Here is an 18,105-nt window from a genome sequence, read left to right as displayed (position 1 = left end):
GAACTCTAGAAAGTAAATATATTGCGCACAAGAGTGTGGGTAAGTAATTCAAAACTACTTTAGGATGGAACAAATAAGTAAATATATTTTAGATAATGAGAGCCAAAACTTTCAATGACAGAGGAAGAAGTTAAAAGGAAGGAAAGGGTGTAGGCGAGAATGAACTCTGTTGTTGGACCAGAATCAAAGGTATCAGCAGTTTCAACTCATGGAATTCAAATATATAAATAGATAGATAGATATGGAAATAAATACAGATGGATATGTATGCATGAGTTATCATACGTACATATATTGCCAATCTATTTGCTAAGAAGGTCCCAAAGCAATGATCCTCAATTAGCAATGAGCATGTCTAGCACCCAGATCTGGGTTTCTAAATATCGTTTGCTAATTAAAGGAACCAGGATTACTTGAAGAAGTGGTTGATTCCAGGAATGAAAAGGAAAAAGACAAGCACCTAAAGCATCATAGGTTGTCAAAAGTAAGATAACGCTCAAAAAAGTATGGAGACAGAGCAAGATGAAAAAGTCTATATATTGGGTGATTCTATTTCAAAAAGAGACAGAACTAAGTGTCAGTAGTAGAAGCCAAAATAACAGTTGCTTCTAAAGTGCTACAAGTGTTCTATCTTGATCTGGTAGTAGTGACACAGGTGTGTTCACTTAATAACTAGTAATACCAACTTCAGATGCATAAAACTTAAAAACAAACCGTACGAGATGTTCTATATTTTGATTATGGTGATTATTTAGTAAAACATACGTGTATTTCACTCTATGTAATCTATACCTCAATAAATGTGACTAAAGGTCCTTCCAAAATAATGCTATAATAGTTAACATTTGCCTAGGCTAATCTCCCAGGGCTAGGGCTGAGATCACTAAACTACAGAAACCATTCCCCAAAGACATTCCTTCATCAGAAATTTAACAGTTCCATATATGTTATTCTAAATTTTTTTACCTCCTTGCCTAATTAAAGGACTTTGTCTTTTGTGGTTACAAAAAACTAAAACAGAACATGAGTTAATAACTTAGTTGCTTATATTCCTGGTTAAGAAATAAATACTTCAAAAATCCAAAGAACTTTTTTCTATGAATGTCATACACAGACATTTTGAAAGAATGCTACTTAATTTGTTCTATCCACACCATCACCAAACTATGCCAACAAGATCATCATTTAAAATTACTTTGGCTATAGTATAATAACATTTTCAAAATGACTTATAACAATATATTGCAGGAGTAGGAGTTGTGATGATGTGCTGACATTATTCTTCCAGCTGCTGAAGTTGTTTTCCTTTAGAGTTGCATTTCCTATTCCAAATTTTCTGTACTTTATGTCTACTAGATTGCAAAGCACATTGACCTTTTCTTATAGAGTAATGTGCAGCACTGAGTATTATTAAAGAACATGAAAACTTAACTAGCAAATGGAGTGACAAGTTTCTTTTAGGTCTCAGGAACATGAAGACAAGTAACTTCAATAACCCCATTTACTTATAAGGAAATGACAAGGGCACTATGATGTGACTATCTTAAATTATAAGCAATCAAATGCAATGATTATTTAAAATGATAAACATAGATTGCTGGTAATACTAGATGAGTACATGATACTTTGTAATTTATCAAAAGAGAGAAGCACTCACCAAGACTTGACTTATTGAAGTACTAGACACTTAGTTGCTAAAAAGTTTTGTTTCTATCATCCCACAAAAGCATAAACTTGAGGCAACATCAAATCACCTAATCCAGTGGTTCTCAAAGTGAGATGGCAGATAGACAGCATTGCTATTTTACCTTTTCAACAAATACACAACCCTACACTGCCCTTCCCCCAGATTCTACATCCCATATTTCTCATCTATCTTTTCGAGGATGTATACTCTAGTCCTCTTCACAGGGATGTATCAGGTTGAAGTAAACATACTTCTATGAAGGCAGGGCTATATTTATCAAAAGTCTACTAGGTGATTCTGTCTGACATGGCAGCCCCTATCTTCCAGTTGAAAACCTCTGACCTAGTCTATTTTCTCCTTTTGGGCAAAATTACAATTCAAACAGCCCAGAAAGAATTCTCAAAGTATTCAGAAAAGTCTACAATTTATTCTTCAATGGACCTATTTCATTGTGTCACATAAGAGCCAAAGTGTGAAATGCATTATTTTCAACTTAGAATAAAAATCTTATTGCTTTTTCCAATTTTTAGGGACATGTTTTGTACAGAAAGTTGGAGAAATGTAAACTTTCTGTAAAGACATATATCTATATTATGTGGATGTATGTACATATGCATGTATATAAAATATTTATTTTTGTAATTGTTAATATAATAAGGTGTTAATACATGAAGACCTCATTAGTAGTTGCTGTCCAGTAGGTAATACAAATCTTTAGTCTAAGTTTTTCTATATTTATAGACACAAGAATGATTTCCTTGACCTGACTCCCATGCTACCTAATAGGTTCATTCAACATTTATTAAAAAGGATCAAAATATACAAAATCATATTTTTTTTTCGTGCCTGTCATTTCTGGCTTCTTACTCTTACTACTTTCCAGCACTCCTTGCCACCTTCCACCCCCACCCCCAAAAAAGCTTGGAACTCAATTAGCTTGCAAGCAATGAGACAATGGTTGATATGTGACAAAACCTCTGGGCTAGATGGATATACAAAGTGGATACACAACTGAAATAGAGCCAACCAAAAAAATAAGTGTTAAAGACTTCAGATCCACAGTTTAGTAAAGAGGGATTCAAAGAACTACATGTATAAAATAACAGAAAGTGGTTTATAGACGCAAAATCTCAAAAGGAGAAAGGTCTCTAGCATTAAATACCAAGAAAACTGATTTTGTTACATTATTGCTAAATGCCACAAACTTAGCAATGATCATTTAAAAATACTCTACAGTGTGAGGTTTAAGGAACAACGATTCCTAATTAGTGTTTTAAAAAGTGTGTTAGCACTGCCTTGTGCCATTCTGGAATGTCACTTATGGTAAATTAAGGGACACTTTCCCTCCCCATCTTCCATTAGTATTTTAATGCTAGGAGGTGGGAAAAAGCTGATCCATATTCAAGAGCAAAGGAGGAAAAACAATAACAAATTGGCATCTCTTCTGTGAATTGCCCCACAGGCCAAGCATTTTTATGTTCTTAATCATTATTAAATGACTTAACATGACACCCAGAGCCTGGCGAATGATTGCATCCTGACATGAGAACGAATTACAAATGAAATGAAAGATCAAGCCGTATTAGAGGATTGCCTCTGGGAAATGAAAATCTTTAATTCTCTTTTATTATTGACATTTATTTGGCTGCCATGAATAACAACACAGCAAAGAGATTCAGCTATGCTTGTGCACTGAATAGCTTATCCCAGGGCTCAAAACTGCATTAACATTTATCATGTTTGCTTTTGTAGCTGACACCACTGAACAGATTCTCTATCCATCTTGTATTTATCATGCATTGCAGATATAGTGCATCCTCTAATTTAAGTTCATTTTCATATAGTAGGAAGAGAAAAGATTAGCCAATGTCTCTCCTCAAATAAATTCCTGCTAGTAAGTATTCCTAAGAATGGTTTAATAGATTTAATAAAGAACAAAATGAGTTGACAAAGAAATTGAATCACAGGAGGCGGGGGGCTAATTTTAAAGATTTCAACTTTGGGGAAATTGTGCAAATTCACGATGAAGAAGACACTTGTACAATATGTATATCTGGAATATGTAAAGCCTTAAAATAAATGTCTCTATAAAGAGCAACCAAAGAGCATTTTATGAATCTGAAGGCAGTACTACAGTTCCTGTAAGATAAGAAGTCTGCATGTTTTTCACTTTTCTAAACAGTATTCATTGCTAAGACAGGAACAGGCCACATCCTATATGAAGACAGCAATCCAGATAGTTATTATCAATGCAGGGATGTCTTTTCATGACATTTCTTTTCTCTCTTGCACAAATTAACAGCGTGGCTTTTTCTGTCACAGTAATAAAAGATTACATGGTACTTGATGCCTTTGCTTATATGATCCTCTTTGCTAATACAATTGGATTGCCCTCCTTTCTTTAATTCCCTCCTAGAATTCAAGGCTGAGCAAACATATCAATATATCTTGGGAAAATCACTTAGTATCTCTTGATTCTTTTATTTCTTTTAAAAAAAAAGATTTATTTATTTTAGAGAGAGAGAAAGAGTGAGCAAGCATGGGTGGGAAGAGGGGCAGAGGTAGAGGTAGAGAATCTTAAGCAGACTCCCCGCTGAACATGGAGCCCAATGTGGGGCTGGATCCCATGATCATGACCTAAGCTGAAACGAAGAGGTGGACACTCAACTGACTAAGCCACTCAGTCATCCCTATATCTGATTCTTGATTGGAAATTATTTTTTACTTTTATTTGTTTTTTTTTTTTTATAATTTTGATCATAGAAAATTTTAAACATATATACAAGTGGAGGTAATAACATAATGACCACTCCTCATATACCCATCACCAGCTTCTACAATTATTAACTCATGATGAATCTCATTTCATCTATAACTCCACTATTTGTCACTCAGGGAATTAATATTAAATAGATATTTTCTTAAGTAAGTCTGTGAATGTTGCTTTTGACAATTCTAAAGTAAGAAAGTTGGAATAAATGAATTCTAGGGTTTCTTCTCTCCAAAATTTGACAATAATCTTTTCTTTGACCCTTTCCAGGAATATATGTATGTGTGTGTGTGTGTGTGTGTGTGTGTACACACATACATTTTAAAGATTTTATTTACTTGAGAGAAAGACTGAAAGAGGGAGAGAGAGAGAGAGAGAGAGAGAGAGAGCGAGCGCGTACAGGCAGGGAGAAAGGGAGAAGCAGGGAGCCTGATGCACGGTTTGATCCCAGGACCCAGGGATCACGACTTGAGCTGAAGGTAGATGTTTGACTGGGCCACTCAGGCACCCCTCAGGCTTATATATTTAAGAAAACTTTCCTTCATATTCATTTTAGAACTACCATATGATTTCTGGGTGTTTATCTGAAAGGAACAAATATGCTAACTCAAAAATATATCTATACCCCCATGCTCATTGCAGCATTATTTATAATAGCTAAGACAATAGTCCACTGACGGATGAATGAAGAAAATGTGAAACACACACACACACACACACACACACACACACACACACACACTATTCAGACATAAAAAGAGAAGACAATCCTGCCATTTAAACAATATGGATGAACCCCGAGGGCATTATGCCAAGTTAAATCATTCAGAGAGAGAAAGACAAATATTGTACGATCTTACTTGTATGTGGAATCTAAAACAAACAAAACAAAACTGAACTCATAAATACAGAGAATAGATTGGTGGTTGCCAGACACAGGGGTGGTAATGGGGTAAGCAAAATGCATGGAGGTGGTTAAAAAAAAGAAAGGTGTGTTATTTTCAAATAAATTATAAGAGAGTATAGAATTCTGTTATAAATGACTAATCTTCATTATACTGTGCTTGCATACAATTTCCACATGTACCTGTAGCCATTATAGTATCTTCTCTCCCTTGGGTGAAAATCACGATTCGTTGCCTCTTCTGGTTCACCTTTGGCAGAGCTTGTGTCTTTCTGGCTATCTCTTTAATGTCTTCAGTCTATTAATAGAGAGGAGGGAAAAGTTTTCATAACTAGTACAAAAAAGCAAAACTTAGATTAAGGATTTAGCTTGTCATGTTCAAAATATGAGAAATATGCACCCCCTATTATAAGTTATTATTTAAAAATTTTAACCATATGTAAAAATAAATAGTGCAATAGCCTCCAAGAGACCACCATCAAGTTGCAACAATTTTAAATTTATGATAAATTTTATTTCATCTACGGTCTCACCCACTTGCCTTTCATATTATTTTGAAACAAATCCCAGATACAATATAATATTATTTGTGAATGTTTTATTATGTACCCCTGAAAGGTAATGACTTACACATAACCGCATAACTACTGTATTTAAAAAAAAATTAACAATAATTTCTTATTATCAGCAAATAGCCAACTTTCAATTTCTAATTAAAGAGAGATTTATAAAAAAAAAAAAGGAATACTTAATTATTTTAGAGGTTTAGAGAATTATGCTGACAATGGAAATAATGTTACTAAACTGCCAAATTTTTCCAAGTTCTAAAATGAGAGAAAGAGATGCTGTTTCCTACAGACTTTATTTTATTTAAAAAAGATAAAGGAAAAAAAATAAAAAAGATAAAGGTAGGGACGCCTGGGTAGCTCAGTGATTGAGCATCTGCCTTTGGTTCAGGGCGTGATCCTGGAGTCCTGGGATTGAGTCCCACATTGGGCTCCCTGTGGGGAGCCTGCTTCTCCCTCTGCCTGTGTCTCCCTCTGCCTGTGTCTCCCTCTGCCTCTTTCTCTGTGTCTCTCATGAATAAGTAAATAAAATCTTAAAAAAAAAAAGATTAAAGGTAAAAAAAAATCCAAACTAATTCTAGGAACTTGATACTACTTGTCAGATCATATAGAACATGAAGTTTACATCATAAATGTTCCGACTTGAAAACTAATTCTTGAGCTATTATCAGTAGGGTTTTTAGAATCATCTTTTCAACTATTTTAGATAATTTAAAAATCCAAGTCTGAATTCAGTGGGCCTCTAATCCATCCATAGTTTGGGCTTTACTGGTAGTCTATCACTGTGTAGTTTTAAAGAGTTATGGAGAGAGTAACACATACCAGAGGAGAAATATATCTGAGTGGTATCAAGATGTTTAATTAGAACAGAGGTAGACAAATCATAATGGTTACAAAGAACATCAGAAACTATGATATTTTTAAAGGTATGAAAATCTTTAGTGAAATATTTGTATGCTGTTTGTTCACTACATACTTAAGAAATTCCAGATGATAAATGAAGCTAAGCTTCTACTATACCTAACATGATGATTCTAGACAACCGTAGTTTCTGAAAAGAATAGCCATGTGTGGTAAGACAATGCTGCTGACCTTTCAAACATGCTGAGTATTTCACTTTGTGTTGTTCATTTTAGAACAAAACTAAGCCTGATAATATGAGAAAAGAAATTCTTTAGGGAAAAACTATTAGAAATGACTAGTAACAGCTGAAAGGACCCCCCCACCCCAAAAAAAAGAAAATTAAAATTAAAAGAAGTCACATAATGATGATATTTTCATTCTCTCAAATAAACATATATATTAAATTAAAATGACTGACATATATTTTCCCAATTTCCTTACCACACTTAAGTTTCACATCTGTCAGCATTTTGCTTATGATTGAGTACAGTTCCTATTTAATAAAGATAAAGGGGTAAAGCCCAGAAACACATAGTTTCATTTTATCAACTTGGGAACAGAATACCATTGCATGTAGTGGATATTTTTAAAATAGAGATCTTTCTTCAATGTGTTATAAGGAATTATTTAAGAATGAAAATTCATGGTTGTCTTTTACCAAGCCAGTGGAAAGATATATTTTTTAATGGGAGCTTTGGTAATCTAATCAAAGAAAACTTTCTTCTTCTTCTTTTTTTTTTTTTAAAGATCATTTATTTATTCCTGAGACACACAGAGAGAGAGAGAGAGAGAGAGAGAGAGGGGCAGAGACACAGCCTGGAGAAGCAGGCTCCACGCAGGGAGCCCGATGCAGGACTCAATCCCAAGACTCCAGGATTATGCCCTAGACTGAAGGCAGGTGCTAAACTGCTGAGCCCCTGAGGCATCCCTCAAAGAAACCTATCTTATCTCTCAAATGAAATCTTACAAAAATGGCAATTCAAGATTGAAATAAACTTCCCAAATATAAAACACAAATCTTTTCAGAATGGTTAAGCTTTATTCTAGTTGTATCCATATCCACGTTCATACAAAACTCCTTTGTCACTCGGGGATCACTGTCAGTGAACACCAAATTTAAATTTCTTACTATGTCTTTGAGAAGCCATTGCTTTGGCCTCAATAGTTGATCCCCATCTAGTATGGAATCTTAAAACCTCCACATTGTCTTCTCAAAGTTACATATTTCTAGTTCTGCTGCTACCTCCATCTCTCTGTAGACTCTTCTTCCTTATACTTGGGCTAACACTTAACAGAATTATGAAATTACAGGAGACTTGAGAGTGTGACACACCTGGATTTCTGCTATTTGAGGAGGTAAATAAACCTCTGTGAGGGTCCATTTCCTTATCTACAAAACTAAGAAAATAATTATGTTGAAAGACATTTGGGGATGCCTGGGGGCACAGTCATTTGAGTGTCTAACTCTTAGTTTCTTTTTTTTTTTTTTCTTAGTTTCAGCTCAGGTTGTGATCTCAGGGTCATGGGATTGAGCCCTGCCTCAGGCTCCATGCTCTGAGCGGAGTCTGCTTTAAAGACTCTCTCCCTTCCGTGCGCGCTCTCTCTCTCAAATAAATATTTTGAAAAAATGACATTGGGAAAGAAATATGCCAAAATTAGTGGGCAAAAGTTGGAAGAGAATCCGGATATTTGCATAGTCTCAAAGTATCTCCTCTAAGATACTTCTCATTACAGATTAGTAGGTGAAATGAGATATTTGCATAGTCCTCAAATATCGCCCCCAAGATATTTATTAAATACAATAAGAAAGCAATAATATTACAAAAAATAAGCTGGCATACACCATCTTAACCCAGTGATGAAAGTTAACATCATCAACATTAAGGCATGGGATGTCATCTATGTCCCTGATACGATACACTAGAAGAGCAAATCACTTATGTGGTATTTCTGGCAAAAATGCATAACCTCAACTTAAATAACAGATAATATCTGAAAAAGTCAAATTGAGGGGCATCCTATAAAATGATTGACAAATATTCTTTTTTTTTTAAAATATTTATTTATTTATTTCAAACAGAGGGAGCTGGAGAGGGAGAAGCAGGCTCCCTGCAGAGCAGGGAGTCCAATGCAGGGCTTGACTCACAACACTAGTCGAAGGCAGATGCATAACTGACTAAACCACCCAGATGCCCTGACAAGTACTGGATCAAGATCATGAACAAGGAAAGAATGAGAAACTGTCACAGATAGGAAGAAACTAAGGAGACATAACAGATAAATGCAATTTGTTTTCCTGGATTAGATTCTGGATCAGAAAAAGGAAATTAAGGAGAAATTGGTGAAATCAGAATAAAAACTGTAGTTTAGTTACTGGTATCATACTAATGCTTACTTCTTTGTTTGGATAATTATACCTTTATTTGTGTAAAATGTTACATTAGGGAAGGCTGAGTGTACTATTTTTGCTAATTTTCTTAGTGTAAAATTATTTCAAAATAAAAAGTTGAACATAATTGTTGTGAAGAAAGAAGAGAAGGTAAGTGAAAGAGCTTAATGCAATATTTAGCACATGCTAAATAGTTAATAAATATTAATTTCTTTCCTCTAATGACCATCATTTTAATACTCTCCAAAACTGTTATATCCTGAGGTTGCCCCCAAATCTCTAAAAAGGGCCTCAAGAGTTTTGTGTATTGGGAATTCAATTATGATATCTAATAAGGGAGGAGAGAAAGGAAAAGGGGGGAGGAGTAGAAGAAAGCTCATACAATTTAGCTATGAGCCATGTATGTAACTCTAAAGTACTCACTAAACTTAATTTCTATAGGTGGATACCATATCCTTATTCTGTAGGTGAATAAACTGAGTCACAGAGAGGTTAAGAAGCTTCCTAACATCATAAAGATACTAAGTGCTAGTGCCAGGCAGGGCTAGCACCCACAGAGTCTGACTCCAGAAATTACACTCTTAACGGATATTCCATGCTATCTGCAGATTGTACTGCTTTTTTGAATTCCGGCAGTGTGCTTTCTGTTATCACAAAACTATAGCATGTTGAACTGAAATAATTTTTCTGCCACATGCACAAATCATTGCTGATCTTGTATTTAGGTTTGCTCCCCGCCCCCCTTAATTATTCTGGCTTGCATATTACCCTAGTGATTCTCAATTTTTGACTTCCAAGATATTTCTCATTTCCAAGGTCATTTGGAAATCAAATCTCCTCCTCCAATATGTTAGGATGTGAGAAAGAAATAAGTGTAGTTTATAAAGAGTACGAGACTTAAAGAGCTGGCTCTGGTTCTGGCTCCAGATGTATTAGCTATGTGTGACCTTGAACAAGTCATGGAGCCTATTTTTTATCTGTTGAACTGATAAGGCATAACATGCTAACTCCCAAAAGGTTTGTGTGAGTATTAAATGCATTAATGATATGTTGGAAAGGTTTTATCAACTGTGAAGCATTTTATAAATGTTAAATTATGCTTTTATTGTCACTGGTGATCACACACCTTAAATTTAGCATTGTCTTTCAAATTAAAGAATACACTCTCTTCATTCCATTTTTAACAAGCTGATGATACAAATGTTAATAATCTACCTATTCCTATGGAATACCAATTGTGGTGTTCCCACACATTGCCTCACTTAACCATATCACATTCTTTTGTTTTCCAAATAGAAACTCCTGTAATAATTATGGTGTTCACATGACGTGTCAGTCCCCAGTCTTATCTCCTACCACCTCCTCCTCACTTACTTCATTCCAGTCACATTGGCCTTTTGTCAGTTCTTGGAGTTCACAGTACATTACGCTCTTTCTCCTTTGGGGGCCTGTGTACTCTTGTTTTCTCTGTTTGAAATTTGTTTCCCTGTTGTTTGTTTTGCTTTTTTCTGTCAATGCTAGATATCCATATTTTTCAAGTTTTACTTTCCTCAGAGAGTCATTCCATGACTATTGTATTTAAAACATAGAAACCTCTCCCACATTCTCTTTCACAGTATATTTTCTGGTCATTTCTGTCTTGTTTCAGGGTCTATCAAAGTGTCAGGTACAGAGTTAGTGCTTAGTAAATATTTACTGAATGAATAAATGATTAAATGAAGAGAGCTAAAAGATGACCTTTCTCTTTCTGTTAACCTACTCTTTTAAAAAAAACGGTCTTCTTTTGGGACTCGGTCACCTAGAAAAGCAGCATTGTATTCTCTTAGCCAGCAGGACCTAACATAGTGTCTTATTTCCAGAAACTCTGTGTGATCATTCATTGTATTCTTTGTATTTGTGAGGAACACAAGAACCTTAGAAAAATCTCAGAGACTACTTTGGGAATCAATATCTCCTGAATACTCTGTGGACTTTCTATCCAGTGTTGATCAATGGAATTTTTGTGATGATGGATATGTTCTATATATGCATAGTCCAATATGGTAGTCCCTAGCTACATAGACTACAAAGTACACTTGAAATGTGCCCACTGAGATTTAGGAACTGAGTTTTAAATTTTATTTAATTTTAATTAATTTGAATTTAAATAGTCGTATGTGGCTAATGGATGCCATACTGGATAGCACAATTCAATACTTTCCTGTCTCAGTGGTATGAGATGATAAGAGTCATCAATGGTCAGAGAAAGATTTCAAGTCCAGGATCCTCTGGTTAGAGTCAGGGGCTGTGGGGGAAAGTTGGGAAAAGGACTGCTTTGTTTCCTCGATGGTCAGAAGTAATATATCTTAGAGATCTAAAATAAAATTAAAATTCGTTGCTTGGAGTAAAACTGAATAAATGACCCAGTAGAGAAGGTTTGAATTATCTTCATCATTTGGCAGAGTCCATTGCACAAAGAATATACAAAGTATATTATATTTAGGTTTACGGAGATATTTTCTTTATTTAATAAATCAATTTTCAATACAGCTTTTTAAAAGGTTTCATAATGAAACATTTTTAAGTAACCTTATTTTTATTTAGGTTCTAAAAATACAAACCTTTAATCGGTTCAGTTCAAGATAAAGTTGATTTAAAAACACACTGCAGTCTGAACTGATTTTACAGAATAATAAAAGGCCTCATGAAACTTTTTACCTCAAGAATTGTCATTTTAAATTCTTAGCAGGTCTGTCATTTAAATCAGGCACTATGCAATTTCCTAATATATATATATATATATATATATATATATATATATATCCTCTCCTGCTTTGTGCTCTGCCTAGCTCCAGTTTTTATCTCATTCTCCAGTGCCCTCCTAAGCTGCCTCTTCTTACTGAAAATTGCCCAATTCATTTTAAAGATTAAAGATTTTTTTAAAAGAAAGATTATCTAAAATTTGCAGAGAAGCTAACCAGAATATCATAAACAATGCCACTGAAGATATTTCCTGATGAATAAACACTGGTATTTTTAGAGGCATTTGGACTGGTCTGTTAACAGACATATCACTAGTGGCAATACTCAGTGGCTTTGGGAACTGATTGGGATTTATAATAGAAAATGAGGGTAGGACAGCAGAGCTGGTGGAAAGAAAAAAAATGCTCACCTTTCTTTTTAATCTTCTCATTTCTTTCCTCATTCATGCCCCAATTTAGAGGCAAAATTAAGGTTGAGAGGGATAAAATGCAGATTTTGTCTAGTTTGTCACAGATCTGAGAGCATTAACACATTTCTATAGGTATTAAACCATCAAGATAAAGTGATTTATTCTTGTTTGATTATTTAAAAACACCAAATTTAAACTTAGGCTTTCCTATTACTGTCTAATGGGCTAAGGAAACGTTAATGACCTTTTAAAATAATTGAATTCCTCTAGATAACATTCCATATATGGATTAATAAAAATATTCTACTCACGGCTCTTATATATACTTCAATGCTTGTAGTATTTTAGGGAATTCACGAAGGGACACATCAAGACATGGTATGCTTTACCTAATCTAACATATCACTGTCAGCATCACCAAGAGTAGTTTTGCTATGTTAGAATGTAATAAGACATACTATTATAAATATCATCACTTTGTTTATATGCTGTAATCAATTATGGCAGATTTATGGTTAAAAAAAATCTAGAATCAGTAAATAAGAACTAATGGATAGGTTAATATGGTGCCACTTAGTAGAAAATAGAAAAAGTAGTTTGTTGCTAAGACTGAATTTAAACCAAGCATATTCAAAGCATGTAGCTCAAGTGGGCAATAAAAGTTAGAACTAGGTTTAATAAACTATTTAAAAATTATTATCTGCAGGTACTACAGAATCATGATCATTTGTTATGCAACATGTTATATTTCTTTTTTTTTTTTTTTTTTTTAAATTATTTTATTTTATTTTATTTATGATAGTCACAGAGAGAGAGAGAGAGAAAGGCAGAGACCTAGGCAGAGGGAGAAGCAGGCTCCATGCACCAGGAGCCCGACGTGGGATTCGATCCTGGGTCTCCAGGATCACGCCCTGGGCCAAAGGCAGGCACCAAACCGCTGCGCCACCCAGGGATCCCAACATGTTATATTTCTAAGCATATACAAAACCAGTTATTTTCTAGAACTAAAATACGTTTTTTTAATGGTAACACTGAAAACAAGCTATAAATTTACATTTTACTAGCTTTTATCTATGGAAAATATTGATTTAACAAAAGAGAATATCAATTGTTAATATTAAAACTTAACATTAGTGAAATTTTAAGACATGACTGAAAACATTTACTTATATTTTCATGATCAAACATTTAATGTTTAAATTGAATATTACCCTGAGTATATCTACTTGTGAATACCAATTGCCAGTTTGGGAAATTACAAAGTGAAACTTAAATTAGATAAAAAAAATACTTGGAAATCTTTATTCTTTCTACATGTGACTCAACCCTGTATTTATAAGAATATATTAAAACCAAAAAGAAAACTCCCAAGAAGCTATCATAGTTCTAATAATCAAGTATTTTGAGGCAAGCTTTCCTGCCTGATATGGTTTTTTCATAGGATCTAGCTTTTTTCATAGAATACTTATAACACAAGCTATTGTCTTCCTCCAAGAAGAGGAAGCTTTATATCTGGTTGTCAAGTCCTATGACATGGGTAACATGCACATGTATTACTTTGTTGCTCGATAATGAATCTGTCTTTAGTACATTTAAATAATAGTTCCATCACAAATTCATACAACACTTTTCTCTAAAGAGTTCAAAGTTAGCTTACTGATATATCTAATCAATGCTCACAGATTCTCTAGATGGTAGACAATACTGAGCATGTAAATAAAGAAAGAATTTCTATATTCCAGCTCTACTCAGTTTAATTTTTAAAAATTACTACCATGCAACATTGCAAGTTGCTGTACAGAACACAGCATTCTCCATAGTTCTGCCTCAATAAATATGATGCTTATAAAACTTATAAACTCAGTTTGTGAATTCTGTGTCAGTTACCTGGGCTCAGATTAGAGTCAGTGTTTTCTAACAATCAACTAGAAGATGGATACTACGTAGATAAAATCATGGTCTTGTCTGTTGTCCTAATTTTGCCAACAACAACCACATGGAGTTTTGAATCTTGACAACTAATACTTCCACTAGGAAAACAGAATTAGGTCTTGGAAACTAAAGCCAATTATTGATATTTGGTTTCAGAAGGTTTATATATGTTTCATGCTATCCAAAAAAAAAAAAAAGGAGAGAGATGGAGATGAAAAAAAAAGATTAAAATAGGAAGTTTATATGAGCAGGATTTAGATTAATCAGTTCATAACAACTGTTAAGTACAACCTTTTGGAAATTAATTTGCATAATGATAATCTACATGTGGTAGGGGTGAAATTATTTAAATGACATTATATTTCACTATTTAGTTTTGCTCCACCACTGCTTTAGCAGTGAATCCTTATGAAATGTAATACAGCTAATGAGGTAGCTTTTTAACTGAACAAACTGACAGGCCCCATATCTGCAGAGGCAGCTTGAAACCGTGCCCAACCTCTTGGCTTCCCAAGAGGCTTTTCAAAATTCAATAAATAACATCTGTAGGCGATGTTGGGTGCAGACCTAGCAGAGTGCGTCATAACACTGTGCTGGCAGAACAAAGAAACCATGACGACTGCCAAGTTTCCATGGCAACTGCTGCGAGGCTCTGAGAGTATAATAGCACATCAATCACTGTCCAAAAGAACTTCATTATCAGCTAGAAAAAACCTTTAGGATCTGTTTAGTGTGCAATTGTGGGTTAACTCACCTCAAAGCCTTGCTCTCTAGCAAAAGTGGCAGCTTCCTGAAATAAAAAAAAAAGAACAGTTAATTATAAAGTGCTAGGTAATGAAGAAATAATCCATTTTGAAACTCATTCAAACAGTCTTCTTTTTACACAATTATCTCAATATACCCACATAGTTCAATTTTTATTCTTACACTAAAAAAGATTTTTTTCCCTTGGCATGAAAAAAAAGGCAGCATAATGTCAACACACTTCACAAGTTGGAATAAAGAAGATGTAGTGCATGTTTTTACTGTAGCTGTCACAGTGAGTTCAGGTGTTTTGACCTCAGCAAAGAAAGACAATCATTTGAAACCTAAGGAACATACTGGTGGTTGTGTTTTTAATTGAAACAATACCTTTCAGAAAGCTCTTCTGCAGAGAAGAATGTCTGCTAATAAATGTACAGAGTCAGAAAATCACCATTTTGCAATCCCTAATGAAATTTATTCAGGCAAGGATCATCAATGGATGCTAAATTTATTAGGTGAAAGGATGATGGGAAGCTGGGTATTTCATGGAATCAAAATATCAGAGATTATATGCCGGTCACGAGGAGCAAAGTATAACTTTATAATGGAAGGATCAAGCTGTCATCACCTATAACCCAGTGATCGATCTATCAGTTTTCATCATTAATACTGGAATCACCAAATATTCTGTGCCTTCCATTATGATACAATATAAAGGACACACACCATCTATAAAGTTTTCTGACCACATTTTTAACATTAATTAATCAAAACTTTAATTCAATAGCTGGCAGTCTACAGAAAATATAGAGGATAGGAGAACAAGTTAAAAGGTACAATGAGAAAATAAATGGACAAATCCATAAAGTAGGACATTCTACAGGACAAACAGCTTGGTCTCTTCAATAAATCAATGTCATGATAACTTGAGGAAGGGAAAAATGACGAAGAGCAATGTACAGACCTTAACTGAATCCTGTTTTTAACAAACCATCTAAGAAAGATATCATTTTGGGACAATCAGATAAATTTGATTAAGAAACAGGATTGAGATAACATTAGGAATTAGTAATTTGATAAGGTAAATGTTCTTAATTTTAGAAGCTTCTTCTGAAGTATTTAGGGATAAAATGGCATGATAATGTAATTTACTTTAGAATACTTAAAAAATTAAAGTGAAGTAAAAATAGCAAAATGTTACCAACTATTAAATCTAGATGTATTTTATCACTGAAATTTTCAAGATATTGTCATATCATTTGCCTGTTAGCATTGTCTTTATTATTTGATGCACATTTTAAATTTGTATTTTGTTGCTTTTTTTTCCAACCTAAGTGTTTCATGGAGCTAAAAATTGTGCCACTTTTTGGGATATTTGCTATTCTCCCATTTTTTTCTTTCTCACTGAGGTTGTTCAGAATTACATAGTCAGATTTGGGGGATGTTTTCCTAAAAAAAAAAAAAAAATCTAGATGCATTTAGTATTTTCTCTGTGTGAAAACTTTTATTTTTAATTTTTTGTTTGAAAACTTTTATAGCACATGATCTTCCTCCTCCCCAATTTCTCTTTTATACAGATGACAGGGTAACAGAAGATGAACATTAAAGAATAGTTAACATTTTAATTTTTATTTTGTTTTTAAAAGATTTTATCTATTTATTTTAGAGATAGAGAGTGTGTGTGTGTGTGAGAGCAGGGAAGGGCAGAGGGAGAGAGAATCTCAAGCAGACCCCACCGTGTGGAACCTGACATGGGGCTGGATCTCATGACCCTGAGATCATGACCTGACTTGAAATTAAGAGTCAGACTCTTAAACAGGCACTCCTAGTTAAAAACTTTAAATTCACAATGTTTTCCTAGGTTCCTAAATATCTTAAGGGCACAATCTGATGAACATTACCATATCTACTAATGCTCTTAAAACAGACTATCAAATGATAAAAAACACATCTGTGTAACCAGATCCTTTCCCTTTTTGTACTTTCTGCATATATTTTAATTTTAGGACTGATACAGAAAATAGAAGCAATAATACTTTTCAACTAAACTTCCCTCTCGAAAATGAAAAAAAAAAAATACTGCAGACAACTGTCAAGAGCCTCTACATCTTAACTTACATTCCTCCAAAATTATCTTTGCCAAGAGATATTAATAGAAGGATGGGATTTGAGCCTGAGTAGTGAGCAGATCCAACTCAACTGAAACGACTGCTGCACCAAACCATGTAAGGCAGAAAGTAAGTCAGTGTCTCCAGCACAAATTTGGGTACTATCTACGTGTTAAGGAAAACACTGGGGAAAGAAGTATGTATGTGCTTATGGTCCGATATATTAATGACATATAGATTTAAAGACCCCTTGTAAGAGGGCTTGAAAAAGTCAAAATGGATGATTACAGCTAAACCCTGAAGTTAACAGAAAGAGATAAGTTGAAAGTACAATTCCTTAGGCTGTTCACTAGCAAACGTTGACAGAGTTAGCCTTGGTGATATAGATTAATGAAAAACGGAGTTATGATCTTAACAATTGGTGTATGCAAGGTTGGCTTTTTTTTTTTTTTTAAGATTTTATTTATTCATGAGAGACACACAGAGAGAGGCAGAGACACTGGCAGAGGGAGAAGCAGGCTCCATGCAGGGAGCCTGACATGGGACTCCATCCTGGGTCTCCAGGATCACACCTTGGGCTGAAGGTGGCGCTAAACTGCTGAGCCACCCGGGCTGCCCAACTTTGGCCTCTTTGACAATTTACTTATAATAGAACTTCGTACACCATATAATCAATAATACTTGCTGGCCTGGATTTTAAGGAAAAGGGTAAGTCTCAAAAGGTATCAATGTAATATTTTCCCAAGCTGTCCAACCCAAGAATTGATCAAGCTAATTCTTATATCAGAAAGAAAACTGATGGGGTGCCTAGAAGGCTCAGTCGGTTGAGTGTCTGCCTTTGGCTCGGGTCATGATGTCAGAGTCCTGGGATCCAGCCCCATGTCGGGCTTCCTGCTTGGTGGAGAGTCTGCTTCTCTTTGCTCCCATCCCCCATGCTCATGCACGCTCTCT

At 34.5% G+C, this 18,105-nt stretch overlaps 1 protein-coding gene across 20 annotated transcripts in view; it reads right to left on the bottom strand.

Moving 5' to 3' along the window:
* The window catches only part of ADK (adenosine kinase), a 506,565-nt gene that overhangs the window by 82,119 nt on the left and 406,341 nt on the right, over nucleotides 1-18,105 (bottom strand). For all 20 annotated transcript variants that reach the window (XM_072823669.1, XM_072823668.1, XM_072823681.1 and 17 more), the window contains 2 exons: nucleotides 15,057-15,092; nucleotides 5,545-5,659 (listed from right to left, as the gene is read on the bottom strand). In XM_072823669.1, the coding sequence (XP_072679770.1) occupies nucleotides 5,545-5,659; nucleotides 15,057-15,092 (151 nt within the window). The remainder of the gene's footprint in view (nucleotides 1-5,544; nucleotides 5,660-15,056; nucleotides 15,093-18,105) is intronic.

Source organism: Canis lupus, chromosome 4, assembly GCF_048164855.1.
Source record: "Canis lupus baileyi chromosome 4, mCanLup2.hap1, whole genome shotgun sequence".
Lineage (NCBI taxonomy): Eukaryota > Metazoa > Chordata > Mammalia > Carnivora > Canidae > Canis > Canis lupus.
This window is presented reverse-complemented; position numbering and strand designations above follow the sequence as displayed.